Below are 13,168 nucleotides of genomic sequence, written 5' to 3'. Positions count from 1 at the left end.
CTAAGTTTTTGAAATCTGTGTTCGCAAACCCTCTGTTTCCATTGACAGATGGTTCCTAAAGAATTATCCAGGAAGCTGTGGCCTTTCCAGAAAGAGGGATTGGACAGGCTCCTATCAGATTGGTATGGCTAAATTGAAGATAGTGTTGTTAGGGAGATAATATTGTCCTGCCTCCTAATTTTGTCTGCAGGTTTGGAGTCAGTTGCTGTGAATTCCTGTCTCACCCCAGCTACTGACTGGCTTTGGGGAAGCTAGTCACTGACCATGTGGGTTTCCAGGGCTGTGGAGAGAGATGCTGCAGGTGCAGGCAGGGCACACACATGCAGGAGTGCCCGGATGCAGGATGTTAGGGAAGGGGAGGGACTGCAGGAGTTTAAAGACCTATGGGGGAAGAGCAGGCTGCCTATTTTCAATTTCTGGTCAAAAAGATTTTAATTTCTCTTAGAGTTTTGTGAAATTCATCTTGAATTTGGGAAGAGTAAGAATGCCTGGCATGTAGTGAGTACCTAGAAAATATTTCTTTGGATAAATGAATGAAACACACACATATACATGCACATATATGTTAAGCAGTCTGTATCTGTATGTATGCATGTGTCTCTGTGTGTGTACACATATACACATATAATTATAAGTGTAGATGTATCTAGTGGATAATAAACTTGAATGTCTTCTAGTTATCTAGAATATACATTCTTTTCACTTTCATCCTTAGATGAAATTTTGTAAGTTCTAAGCCCTAATAATACTTAAGAAAAAAAAGAAATAGCGGGGATTATGGGAACCAGATATTAAATCTAATCAATGATTGGCTATAAATGGGATTTTCAGCTATCTGAGCCTGGTAGTTGGGAACATGGGGCTATGAAGTCTGTTCTGGTTCAAATTCTGACTCCACAACTTAAAAGCAGTGTGAGCTCAGCCAACTAGTGGCCTCGCTGTGCCTCAGCTTCCTCGTTAGTAAGTTGTACCATAAAACTGACTTCCAATGTTGTCCTGAGAACTAAATGACCTCTGTAAATCACTTAGTACATCTTTCTCACACTGTAGATTTTATTAGCCCTCAAAGGGGTGGGAATTTCTGATCCTGAAGACACGGTCAATGGAAACTTGACCAAAAGTGTCAGAAAAAAAAAGCCGGTAGCTTTAGCAGAGGAGCGAAAGCAAATATGGAAACCAAGGCACATAGAAAATCATTATCTCAATCAGAGGAGAACTAGTAGATAGAAGATTCACCAGCAGCAGAGAGGCCCAGCTTTGTCACACATAGTTCCTGGGACAAATCACATACCCTCTCTGTGCCTCCCACTTTCTAATCTATACAAAGAGGATACTGAGAGTTCCTCTACCAACCCTTTGGGGCTTCTGGGGAAATGCGAGAAAACGGACATAAATGTGCCTTGTAAATTGCAGTACAATGCTCATAAATATGCCATTGCTAGATCCCAGCTAGGCAATTTATCAGGCTAGGTAGTGGCCACAGTGTGAAGGGGAGACTTCAAGATCCCTTTGGGTCACAGCAGTTTTCTGTTCATCGGCGCTATGAGGCTAACATTTATTGAGGATTGACTAGGTAGCAGTCACGTGACTCTTCCTAAGATTATAAGAGACAGTTATTCCCATTTCACAGTGGGGGAGACTGAGGGTCGTAGTAGCCGAAGGGACTGGAAGGAAATAAAGAAATCCTGCAGTGGTCCTCACCCTGGTCTGTGGATTTGTGCCAGTAACGATGAAGTGTTTACATGATAATGGCCAATCAGCCCGAGTGGGATAATGCAGTGAGCTTTCCAGTGTTACGTGTGCTAACTTTATTCAGATTTAGGGTTGCTCCAGTATTCTGAGATCATCTTTCCCACATGTGTTCAAACACCCTTCCTTTTATGAAATGATGGTGAAAATGGTTGGTAGTTCTTTGTATTGAATGTCCTAGTTTGGCAAAATGAAAAGCCAACCACCCTATATCATTCTTGTAATTTTCTTTTTGGGGAGGGCAGAAATGACTGGTCCTTGAAATTCTAAAGGGTAGGGCCTGTCACTTCACACTACGGTGAAAGCTAGTGGGAAGCTCTGCTGCTTCTGCCTGACTCAGTGGACCTCTGTGCTCCCCACAGGCAGAGGAAAATGCAAGGCCTGGAAGGACTATGAGAGGGAAGAACCGGATGAACTGAACTTCCGCCAGGGAGAGATCATCGAGATCATCGGCTTCATTATACCCGGGCTTCAGTGGTTCATTGGGAAGTCGACGTGCTCAGGAGAAGTGGGCTTTGTCCCCACCAGGAACATAGATCCTGATTCTTATTCCCCAATGTGAGTATGACAGAGACCCTCGCATTTGTCCTGGGGCTGGGCCACCTCCCTCAGGAGTCCCACCCCATTCTGAGTGGGTTTGCAGATGAACTTCAGGTTCCCTGGGAACATGGAGCCAGAGGACACATTCTGACCAGCAAGGCCAACACAGGAATGACAGGAAGGACAGGCTGAGTGATCAGGGAAAGTCAGTTCGGGTCCTTTCAACAGATGGCCACTGAGGCTTCCTCTGTGCAATGCCAGGACAAAGGCCACTGTTGGGCACCCAGGAAGGGGGTGAGCCCTTGTACTCTGCCACTCATCCAGTCTGATCAAGAGGCTCCATCAAGAGAGGTGCACACATGAAGGCCGATAGATTTCAGCTTAGTCAACGGAGAGTCCCACCCATGCAGGTCTGTTGGCTGAAAACTTCATGTGTTGTTGTTCATCCTGGCAGAGTTGGCCAGGATGGTAGAGTGCATCTTTCTTTCTTTTCTGCCCTGAGTCCAGCAGCGCTGCTTCTGAGGCGCAGATGGCCAGCCTGCTCCATCACTGTGTCACAGGGGGACAGAACTCACGAGCACTGCCCCGCTCTCTCTGGGCTGGGCTTTCTGCACGGGGCTAGGGAACAGTAGGAAGCCTGGGCCTGGGGAGAACGAGTGGGGACGCAGAGTTGGCTGCCAACACTGAGACATTTGAGACCTCCACACCAGGAAAATGTGACCCATATAGTGTCTCAGACTCTGAACACCCTGATGGGAATCCCTTCTCCTGTGGGGAAGAGCCAGTGAGGAGACAGGACCAGGGCAGAGCTCTCTCGAAGCCCTGCCTTTTGCAGGGAGAGGAGATGGAAGGTCATTCTTCCTTCACAGAAATGTGGGAGCCCAAGGAACTCTAAACAAGAATGATCACTCCCTGCGCTCCTGGAGGGGTACACAGTGTGATGGAGTTTGTAAGGAGGAAAAGGGTATCAAGACATCTTTCGTGAACAAGGTGACATTTGCGTTCAAGTCTGCATGATGTAAGACATTCCATGGGGAACGGAGCGGGTGTTGAGGACAACTCACGTCCTTTGGGAGGCAGGTTACAAACCTGCAAAACAAAAATGCGTGTGCCGAGGGCTGTCCTTCACCTGGCAGAACGGGGAGCTGCCAAGTGTCCGAGCAAGGTGACATAACAACGGGACTGGAACTTCTCTCTAGGAAGCTGACCTTGGCTTTGGGTGAGGCATGCGTGGGCAAGGGAGGACCTGTAGCAGGAGACCAGTGAGAAGGCTGAGGCCAACGGCACTGGGGGAGGAGAGGCCACGGCTAAGGACCAACTGTGTTCGATCTCAGAGGTTCTGTCGCAATGGTCTGGGCGGGGCCTGGGCCAAGATGGTTATGAAAGCTCAGGGAGGGGGCAGCCAAGGTGAGACCATGGGGGGCAGTGAGGAGCCAAGAGGGAGAGGGTTAGACTCAGGGTCTGAAGCCCCAGAATCCTGGCATTAAATCCAATGGGGGCTGCAATGAATCCTGGAGAAAGGGAGAAAGAATCAAGAGAACAGAGCTGTAGTGGGGAAGAACGCTTCACAGAGCAGAGGGAAGTAGCAAAGGAGACTGAGGAGCCCACCGAGAGGGAAGGACAAGCCACAGAGGGGTGGGGTATGCTTTACACTGTCGAAAGCCTTTGGGGCTCGTCACCTGGAGGCCACTGGCCATGGGAGGCAGCGTAGCTTAAGGATTAAGAGTTTCAAAGCCAAACTTCCAGAAAGATATTGATGGTCTTGTGAATACCTCCTGTGTCCCCATCAGCTTACCAGCTGTGACTTTGGGTACGTTCATTTGTCTCTCCATGCCTCCGTGTTGTCATCTGTAACATGCTTACAGCATTTATATATTCCCATAAGGCTGTCATGAGCTGAAAGGAGCTAATACATGTGAAGCACTTAGGATAGTGCCTGACACAGTGTGTGTGTGTGTGTGTGTGTGTGATAAATATGTATTAGCGCTTATTACTGCTGTTACTGATGTGGGTGGTAACCTTTGAGAGACAGTTTTAATAGGATATTGTGGGCAGATGTCAGATTTCATAAATTATATTTGGATTTCACCTCATACCTTACCCCAAATGACAAGAACTCAGTACCACTAAATTTATCTCATTTTAGTTGCTGAGTTGTAGGGGATACACCCTCTCCTTGAAGAACATCAGCCCCTGTATCACAGTGGTGACAAGAGAACCTTTTTATTTCCACAGCATCATCTCTGTCCTACACCTGGTCACCTGTGTGACCCGAGAGATTGCACACTCGGCAGGGAAGGCAAAAGGGAGCAAGGAGACAGGGAGAGGTGGTGGAAGGGGTGGAGAGGGGAACTGCCTCATTGCTTCCCCACAAAGCACTTTCTAGGTTACAGACACCCTGAGGCCCAGCGGTCACGAAAACCCCACGAACATCCTGGACACAAGCGGCAGCCAGGATGTGAGGTCCTGGGGATCATTCCTGTGCGCTATGCTGCTGGTTGGCCACTGGGTGTCACTTTAGTCCATGTTTGGTCACAGGTTTCTGAAGATGGTCCCGCATTTGCTGAAGTCTCCATCCTCTTCCCACAGCCCCACCCCCACCCTCCACCCCTGCCCCAGGTCTGGGATATTACTATTCCTTAGAGTGTATGCATGCATGTCTGTATGTGCGGATTAATTGATTAATTAATTCACAACTAAATTTGTGGTATATTGAGAGTGAAATTTTTCAGAAGCTGTTTCCCGACTCGTTTACTCTGAGTCTCTGACCCATGGGGAAAGGTCCTGCTTGTTCCCAGGAGCAAATTTGTGGGTTTCCTTTTTTAGAGCGCAGATTCAACATCAGCTCCCTAGTTCTACAGCCGCAGCAGCTCGAAGACAAGCTCTTATGACTTGTGACAGGCATTCTGTCCTTGCATTCAGCGAGAGTGACTTCAGGGGTCTCAAGGCTTTTGAGAAAGACAGCACTTCACACTCTTCCTTTTACCAATGATTGATCTGTGTGTGTGTCAAAGGCAAAATGTCTTTAGATGTAACTGAAGGTGCCGCTCTCCCCCTCCCACTCGCATGCAGATCCTGATCCCCACCCCAGAGGCAAACCCAATGGGAAGGTATTATGTATGTTTCCGGTCATTATTATGATGCATTTTAAAAATAGGTATTTGTTCATAACCAAAAAATAAGATGGTTCTGTATATTTAAAAGTTGACATAATTTTTTTTCTGCAGCTGGCCTTTTCTCAATTGACTTTGTAAATTTAGCATTTATTCCCACTGTAGTAGATACAGTTCATTTTAATAGTGTTACTTAAAGGAAACTTATGTACTTAGATGCCTAAATTTAAAAATAAGCAAGATTGAAAAATTAGAGCACTCAAAATCAGAAAAAGGAATATCGGTGAAAAGCTGCTATTTCATAGTATTAAATATTAAAAAAAAAACTTCCTTGCATCCCATCTTTTATTCTTTTTATTGTTTAGCTGTGTCTTCTTTATAATTCCTTTTCCTGAGGCATCTGTTTCTGCTGATGGGAAATTTGCTGCTGGTCTCATAGCCATTTCTTGGCAGGTAGATAGCTTTTTTTCCAAATATGGATAAAAGCATCTACATCATGGGGTTGTTACAAAGAGTAAATGAAGTGGTAAATTCAGGAATGCTTTGTAAAGTCTAAGCGTCGTACAGAAATTTGGGCTTGTGTGACTCTTTTTATCTCAAATGAGTTGAGTTGTAGGTTTCAGTTACGTGCTCTGTGAAGGAGGGAAGGTCTTGTGGAGACTGGGAGGTCAGGCCAAGGACACGGGGGTTCAGTAAGTGTTGTGGGAAAAACCCTGGGCCAGATGTCAGGACACAGCTTTAGTACCAATTCTGCCACTAATTCGTGGTGTGACCTTGAGCAATTCATATGAGCTGCTAGTTCTCTTATCATTGGCTCTTAAACTATTTATCTGAGATATGGGGAGAAAGGGTAGGTGCATCATAGGGCAATTGTGTGTATTAAATGACATAACAGTGTCCAATTGGTAATAATTCCCCCCCAAAGTAGTAGCTGTTGTTAACTCTTGGGATTCCAAGTTATTTTTGTTTAAAAACAACTTTTAAGCAAAAGAGATCTTAAAAATTGTTCTGATAGATACTGGATTGAACACTTTCTAAGGCACCTCTAGTTTTCAAATTCTTTGAGTGTAAGGCAAATCTCTAGTGAGCAAGTTCGTTTTAACAGTTTATAAAACAGAGTGAATATAAAGATCCTTATTATTTATAATTATTTCTTCCAGCCCCGTGGTCGTCTCCTTACCCACTTCTGATCCTTAGCATTTTATTTCTCTCCTGGTGCTACATAACTCTGTTGTTCATGCCATGGAATCCGATGTCAGCAGTTGTGAAAGGTCCCTTGTGAGCACAGTCACACTTCCTTCACCGTTCCTCTGGACTGTGTCACCTATCCCTAGTGTCTTCTGGCAATAGCCTAACAAAGAAACTTCTTTTAATGATCCATTTCCAACCCTTACATTTAGGGCAGCCAGTTCCTATTTCTCCCAGTAAGAAGAGGCACCACGTGGTCTCAGAGAATATGTAGAAGTTCAGAGAAGGGGATTTGCTTTTCTTGGGGGATAGAGTTTTAACTGGAGGGGTGTGTTCACCCCTACTTTGTACTATTCAGTAACACATAGCTCAGTTCTCCATGGAAGACATGCTAATGGCTCTCCTCCTTGACACTGTAAATAAACACATTATAATGGGCATATGGGTGGATGGCTTCTCTATATCCTTCACCACCTCCTCAATTAGAGGGAGAAGGGGTTGTATCTGGAAACTTGCACTGATCTGTGTCCCCTTCTTTTGCCTCAATGCAGAAGCAAGAACTGTGCCTTCTTCAGTGATGAGGAAAGACGCTCTCTGGGGCTCTCAGGGAGTGACAGCACAGCTGAGAGTGCCAGCTTCCTCCACACGCTGGCTCACACCGACATCACGTCTGTCTACCGGCTTAGTGAGTGCTTGTTCCGCAACCCCCCTGGAAAGCCCAGGCTCCTCAAGATTAAGAGAGTGTGTTTAACCAGGAATAGAATATCTTTTGTTTTTTTTTAATTTTTAAAGATTGTACTTTTTTTTTTTAGAGAGGGGAAGGGAGGGAGAAAGACAGAAAGAGAAACATCCATGTGAGAGAGAAAACATTGATTGGTTGCCTCTTGTGCACCCCCAGCAGGGGAGCTGGCCTGCAACCCGGACATGTGCCCTGACTGGGAATTGAACCAGTGACATCTCAGTTCACAGTGGCTCAAGCCACTGAGCCACACCAGCCAGGGCAGGAATAGAATATCTTTAAATTCTAACCCATCCATGAGTTTGGGGCTGTGGCTGCTATTTAGTGATGACCTTGGTTGTATTTGATTAGCAGCACTTTTACTTTAGATTTCAGACAGTTCTGGGTTTGGGTGGGACTTGTTGCCTAGGAACTGTGAGATATGTTGGGATCAGCTCAACTATTGCTTTGGAGGTAAGCCCTGTTGAGCCTTCCATTCTAGTCCTGGATAAGAAAAACTTCCTGAGTTGTGCCTGTGGTCCCTCCTTCTAGGACTGAAGTAGTAAGGTGGGGGCATAGAATGTTCCAGCTGGAAGAACCTGAAAAGATGACTTCTCCCATTTCACAGATTGGGAAACTGAGGCCCCAGTGAATTAGTGCCTCCTGAGCCTGGATAAGAACTGCCCTCCCCCATTTTCTAGTCAGCACGATCCCTGCTTTCACACACCAGCCCAGACACAAATGACAATGGATGATTGGGTACATTAGACTCGGGTGCGTGAGGGGCCTCAGTGCCTGGCACAGTTTTCAGCAGCGTCAGGATGATTGACTGAGCGAGAGAATGACACTCCCTTCTTTTACATCTCTCTGTGTCAGAAAGGACGTTCTCCTTTTGACACAGCAGTTTGAGGAAGGGTTCTTGTTTCTCTCATCTCTTCAGCAATGGTGGTAATGTGTCCACTTTCATGTGGCAAGGTTAGTTGGGGCATGTTTCATGCGTACAGCCAGAAATTCTGCAGGAGGGACCCTCTGGTCAGCCCCTGGGAGCAGAGGTGGGAGCTGGAGTCTTTCTCCAGCACAAGGAGCATTTGTGAGGAGCCCCTGGCCCAGATAACAGCACCAGCCCTGGCGGGTCACACTGAGTTCGGATCTGAAACTATGGGTGCTGTCTGGCAGGTGGGATCTGGGACCTGAAAATCAAGGGCTTCTTGGGGCGTGTCATGGGGCAGGGGTGGGCCACAGACTTGGATCTAAAATATCTGTCTAACCGGTTTGATGCCGTGGTTGGGAGAGATCCAGGAGCAGGTTCCAGGCAGCCCATTGCCTCTTATCTCAAGACCAGGAGAGCAGCCCAGCCGGTCCCAGAGCTGCGCCTCGTGGCTGAGCCGGCTGCCCTGGCACCAGGGCTACTGGCAGAGGGAGCATCCTCTTGGGGGAACCCAGTGCCCTCAAGGCCTGCGCCCCAGGGAAGAAGCACCCCTCTGTAATTCCTCCTCTAGAGGGAGTGCCTTTTTGTAGCTCATGAACTGTTCATGCTCTCGGTGGTCCGCGTCTTCTCAGTCTCCTTCACTGACCCCCACCGCTGACATTTCTCCTGCCAGTTCTGTTTCGTTCTCCGCCTAGAGCTCCTGCAAGTGCTGCCAACTCGAAGTCACTAAAACTGGGCTCAAGGTTGTCCCTTCACCTACCTCATCCCACTGAGTTACTTCAGAGAACTAAGCGCCGACCCCCTTGCACCTTTGCTTTCTTTACCGGTTACTCACATCTGATCACCTCGGGCACGTTGTACACAGTAGATCGGGTCTGTTGAGTGGATGGGATGAATGGAAGAGGAAGGAAGAAGGAGGGATCTTGGACACAGGGAACGGGAGGCAGCGCCAGGTGCCACGGAGTGCACTGCACTTGGAGTTCCGTGTGTGGCTCTGTCGTAAAACTGCTGCGAGGTTTGGAGCTTCAGAGTTTATCATCTCCCCATCCCCACACCTCTTGGCACAGAGCTCATGTTTTCAGCTTTTCTCTTCCAACTCTGGGTCTCATTTCTACCTCAGTTCCCAACTGTAAAGTGAGTGGATTAAGTAAGATAATCTTCAGGTTCCAGCGACTCTAAATGGATGATAAAGGGGAGAATTCTTCCCAGTTCCTTAAAGACGACTGATGGTCTGAAATGTAAACACAAAGTCTCCTAAGTGGCCACTGGTCTGGGATATGCCTGAGGGCATGGGCATAGGCGTGGTGGTCCGTGATGACCTAACACAGGTCTGTCCTTCATCTCTATTCAGGTGGCTTTGAATCCATCCAGAATCTTCCAAATGATCGGAGCGGTGAGTAGCGATCATGCTGAACCTGACCTCCAGGCCTTCAGGACAGCATCCTGTCCTCTTGCCAAGGGCCAGCCACTATAGTCGCAGGTGCTTAGGGTCCCTCAACTCTGCCTGTCCCTTACAGCATCCCAGCCCGAAGGCTTCAAGGAGGCCCGGCCTGGTGGAGCCCGGGAGGAGCATCGGGCCATGGGCTCCAGACAGTCCAGCAGCTCCGAGGACTCCAGCCTGGAGGAGGAGCTCCTCTCAGCCGCCTCAGACAGTTATCACCTGCCGGAGCCAGATGACCTTGATGACCCAGAACTGCTAATGGACCTAAACACGGGTCAGGAGGAGGAGGAAGCTGAGAACTTCGCCCCCATATTGGCTTTCCTGGATCACGAAGGTTACACCGACCACTTCAAGAGCCTGTATGACTTCTCCTTCTCTTTCCTCACGTCCTCCTTCTATAGCTTCTCCGAGGAGGACGAGCTGGTGGTCTACCTGGAGGCCTCGAGGAAGTGGGCCAAGCGGAGCCACATGACCTGGGCCCATGCCCGGCTCTGCTTCCTCCTGGGCCGGCTGAGCATCAGGAAGGTCAAGCTCTCTCAGGCCAGGGTGTACTTTGAGGAGGCCATCCGCATTCTCAATGGGGCGTTTGAGGACCTGTCCTTGGTGGCTGCTCTGTACATCAATTTGGCGGCCATCTACCTGAGGCAGCGGCTGAGGCATAAAGGCTCGGCCCTGCTGGAAAAGGCAGGTGCCCTGTTGGCCTGCCTACCTGACCATGAGACCAGTGCCAAGAACGAGCTCGATGTGGTGGCCTACGTGCTGCGCCGGGCCATTGCATCGGAGAGCTGCCCCCTGGAGGCCAGGGCCTGCTTCCTGGCCATCCGATTGCTCCTGAGCCTTGGCCGCCATGAGGAGGTGCTGCCCTTCGCTGAGAGGCTGCAGCTTCTCTCTGGACAGCCCCCTGCCTCGGGGGCTGTGGCTACCCTCCTGAGTTTTCTGTATGATAAGAAATATCTTCCACACCTTGCAGTGGCCTCTGTCCAGCAACATTTTCCCCAGAGTGCCCAAGGGATGTCTCTTCCTATTTGGCAGGTCCACCTGGTCCTCCAGAATGCCACCAAGCTCCGTGGTGTTCCCTCCCCAAGCTGGAATGAAGTTCCCACCCTGGCCTGTCCGGCCCTCAGGCAGGCATTGGCCACCTGTGAGGAGCAGGCCAATCGGTGCACCCAGAGGGCCCTGTGTCTTATCCTGTCCAAAGTGTACCTCCAGCACAGGTCTCCTGACGGGGCCATCTACTACCTGAGCCAAGCCTTGATGCTGGGGCAGCTTCTGGGAGAGCAGGAAGCCTTTGAGTCTTCCCTCTGCCTGGCATGGGCCTATCTCTTAGCCAGCCAGGCAAAGAAGGCTTTGGACATCCTCTATCCACTCTTACACTCCCTGAAGGAGACAGAGAATATTACCCAAAAGGGGGTGGTCCATAACTTTCTGGGACTTGCACTGCAAGGTGAAGGCCTGATGAAAAGGGCAGCCAAGAGCTATCTCCGGGCCTTAAACAGAGCCCGGGAGGTGGGCAATGTGCGTAACCAGGCAGTGACTTTGGCCAATCTTGGCCACCTGTCCCTTAAGTCCTGGGCTCAACAGCCAGCCAGAGACTATATGCTTCAGGCCATCCAACTCTATTGTAAACTCCAGGCCAGTGTGGAGACAGACATGGAATTAGTACAGGTGCTTCTCTGGTTTGCCCAAGTCCTGGTGTATGGACGCCAGCTGGCCAGTGGCCGCCTTTGTTATGAAATGGCATTGCTGTTTGGCTTAAGGCATCGTCACCTAAAGAGTGAGTATGTCTCTGCTGCTGGGGAGCTCTGGAGAAAAGTGTTAGAGCATGTTTTTGCCCTGTCCTATCTCAGGTCATCTCATTCATGTCCCTGCTTTATGTTCAGGTCAGCTTCAGGTCACCAAATCCCTCTGCCATTTCTACAGCTCTGTGTCCCCACACGCCGGGGCATGCATCACCTACCACGAGCACTGGCTGATGCTGGCTCAGCAACTCAGGGACCGGGAGATGGAGGGGCAGCTGCTAGAGTCCCTCGGGCAGCTCTATCGGAACCTGAACACGGCCAGGTAAGCCTGGGCTTAGGGACAGTGCTAGAAACATCTTACCTTCCCTAAGTAGAAACACTGGTCTTTCTCTCAGGAAGTCAAGTCCAAATGCCTTTTTGTGTTTATGGCGTCAAGGGTGAGACCACAGGCTTTGCAGCTACTGCACAGGGCAAGGCCACTGCCATCCATTATTCTTAGCTGTGTGGCTTTGGACAAGTTATTTAATTTCTCCATGCCTCGGTGTCCTCATCAGTCAAGGGAGGATAATGATGGCCTCTACCCTACAGTATTTTTGTGAAGAATGAGTTAATGAACATGGAACACTTGGAACAGTGCCTGATACATAGAAAGGGCCCAGTAATAGTGCCTATGTTACTGTTACTTGTGTGTTTCCATAACAACCCATCATGCGACCATGGCTGAGGATGTATAATTCAGAGAGGCGGCAGTTATACCCAGGATGGTGGGACCTCTAGGTCTTCCTTACCTTAAGACAATTGGTATTAGGGAAAAAAAAATTCACGGTAAAGAAAGTTTGTTTGGGCCTTTTCCTTTAACATGAAACTGGAAATTACAAAATTAAGTTTATTTCACTTATGCACTAAATCTTGGAATAAACAACAAAAGAAATGCTGACTGTTTAGCTTAATTGTGTTGAGTACAATCAAACATCCTTTGTTTTATGATTGGCTTTTCAGCAATCTCTTTAAAAAGGCTCATTTTTACAAAAATATACCAAAACCTGTTCTAACCAAAGGTTTCTTTTAACCCTTTGGTATTTAAATTATTCTCAAAGCATCTGACCACCTGCTGCTGGTTTTCCTCTCCCTGCTGCCTCCTCACCAGTCTAATCAGCTTGATCTCATTTGTTGGTGGCCTGTGGCCTGCAGCTCTGCCGTCTAACAAGCCTTAATTCATTCTATTAAATTCTACATGGTTTCCAAGATGTTCAATTTCATTTTGCAACAGATTAGCACGTAGCATTGAATTCATAATTATGAATGACTTCTGAAATAGAGCACAGATAATTACTAGTGTTGAGCAGAAAGAGGTGGTTGAGGAGAAGCTAATTAAATTATAATTTTGCTTTTCTAGGCAACATGGTAATCTGGTAACCCTAGACACCCGGACAATTGGATTAGGAATAATCAGATCATGATCTATCTCTCTGTCTGTCCTCCCCTCACCCTTTCCCTCTCTTACAAGAATCGGGTATCCTGAAAATCTCCAAGTGTCTATGCTCTCAGTTCCAGGAAGAGAGCTTTTGATCCTTGCAGCATGTGAGAGGACAGGAGGCCTGGCCCCAATGCTGTCCTTGCTTCCATTCCAGGACACCCTAGGAGCTAGCATGAGTGGAGCAGATCCAGAAGTCAGGCTTGGGTTGACCTTAGAGACAAAACAGTCATGTTCATGGTGCGACATCCTAGGAATGAGCTTTGGGAAAGGTGGAT

The 13,168-nt window shown here is 48.2% G+C and overlaps 1 protein-coding gene across 1 annotated transcript in view; it reads left to right on the top strand.

Moving 5' to 3' along the window:
• Positions 1 to 13,168, top strand: part of SH3TC2 (SH3 domain and tetratricopeptide repeats 2) — a 47,061-nt gene that overhangs the window by 21,589 nt on the left and 12,304 nt on the right. The window contains exons 7-12 of the mRNA XM_090288365.1: positions 49 to 122; positions 2,112 to 2,307; positions 7,142 to 7,275; positions 9,588 to 9,629; positions 9,754 to 11,451; positions 11,558 to 11,738. Of these exons, the coding sequence (XP_090144491.1) occupies positions 49 to 122; positions 2,112 to 2,307; positions 7,142 to 7,275; positions 9,588 to 9,629; positions 9,754 to 11,451; positions 11,558 to 11,738 (2,325 nt within the window). The remainder of the gene's footprint in view (positions 1 to 48; positions 123 to 2,111; positions 2,308 to 7,141; positions 7,276 to 9,587; positions 9,630 to 9,753; positions 11,452 to 11,557; positions 11,739 to 13,168) is intronic.

Source organism: Furipterus horrens, unplaced genomic scaffold (genome assembly GCF_987537825.1).
Source record: "Furipterus horrens unplaced genomic scaffold, mFurHor1.1.pri manual_scaffold_10, whole genome shotgun sequence".
Taxonomy (NCBI): domain Eukaryota; kingdom Metazoa; phylum Chordata; class Mammalia; order Chiroptera; family Furipteridae; genus Furipterus; species Furipterus horrens.
The sequence above is the reverse complement of the archived record's forward strand: the minus strand, read 5'-3'. Positions and strand labels throughout refer to the sequence as shown.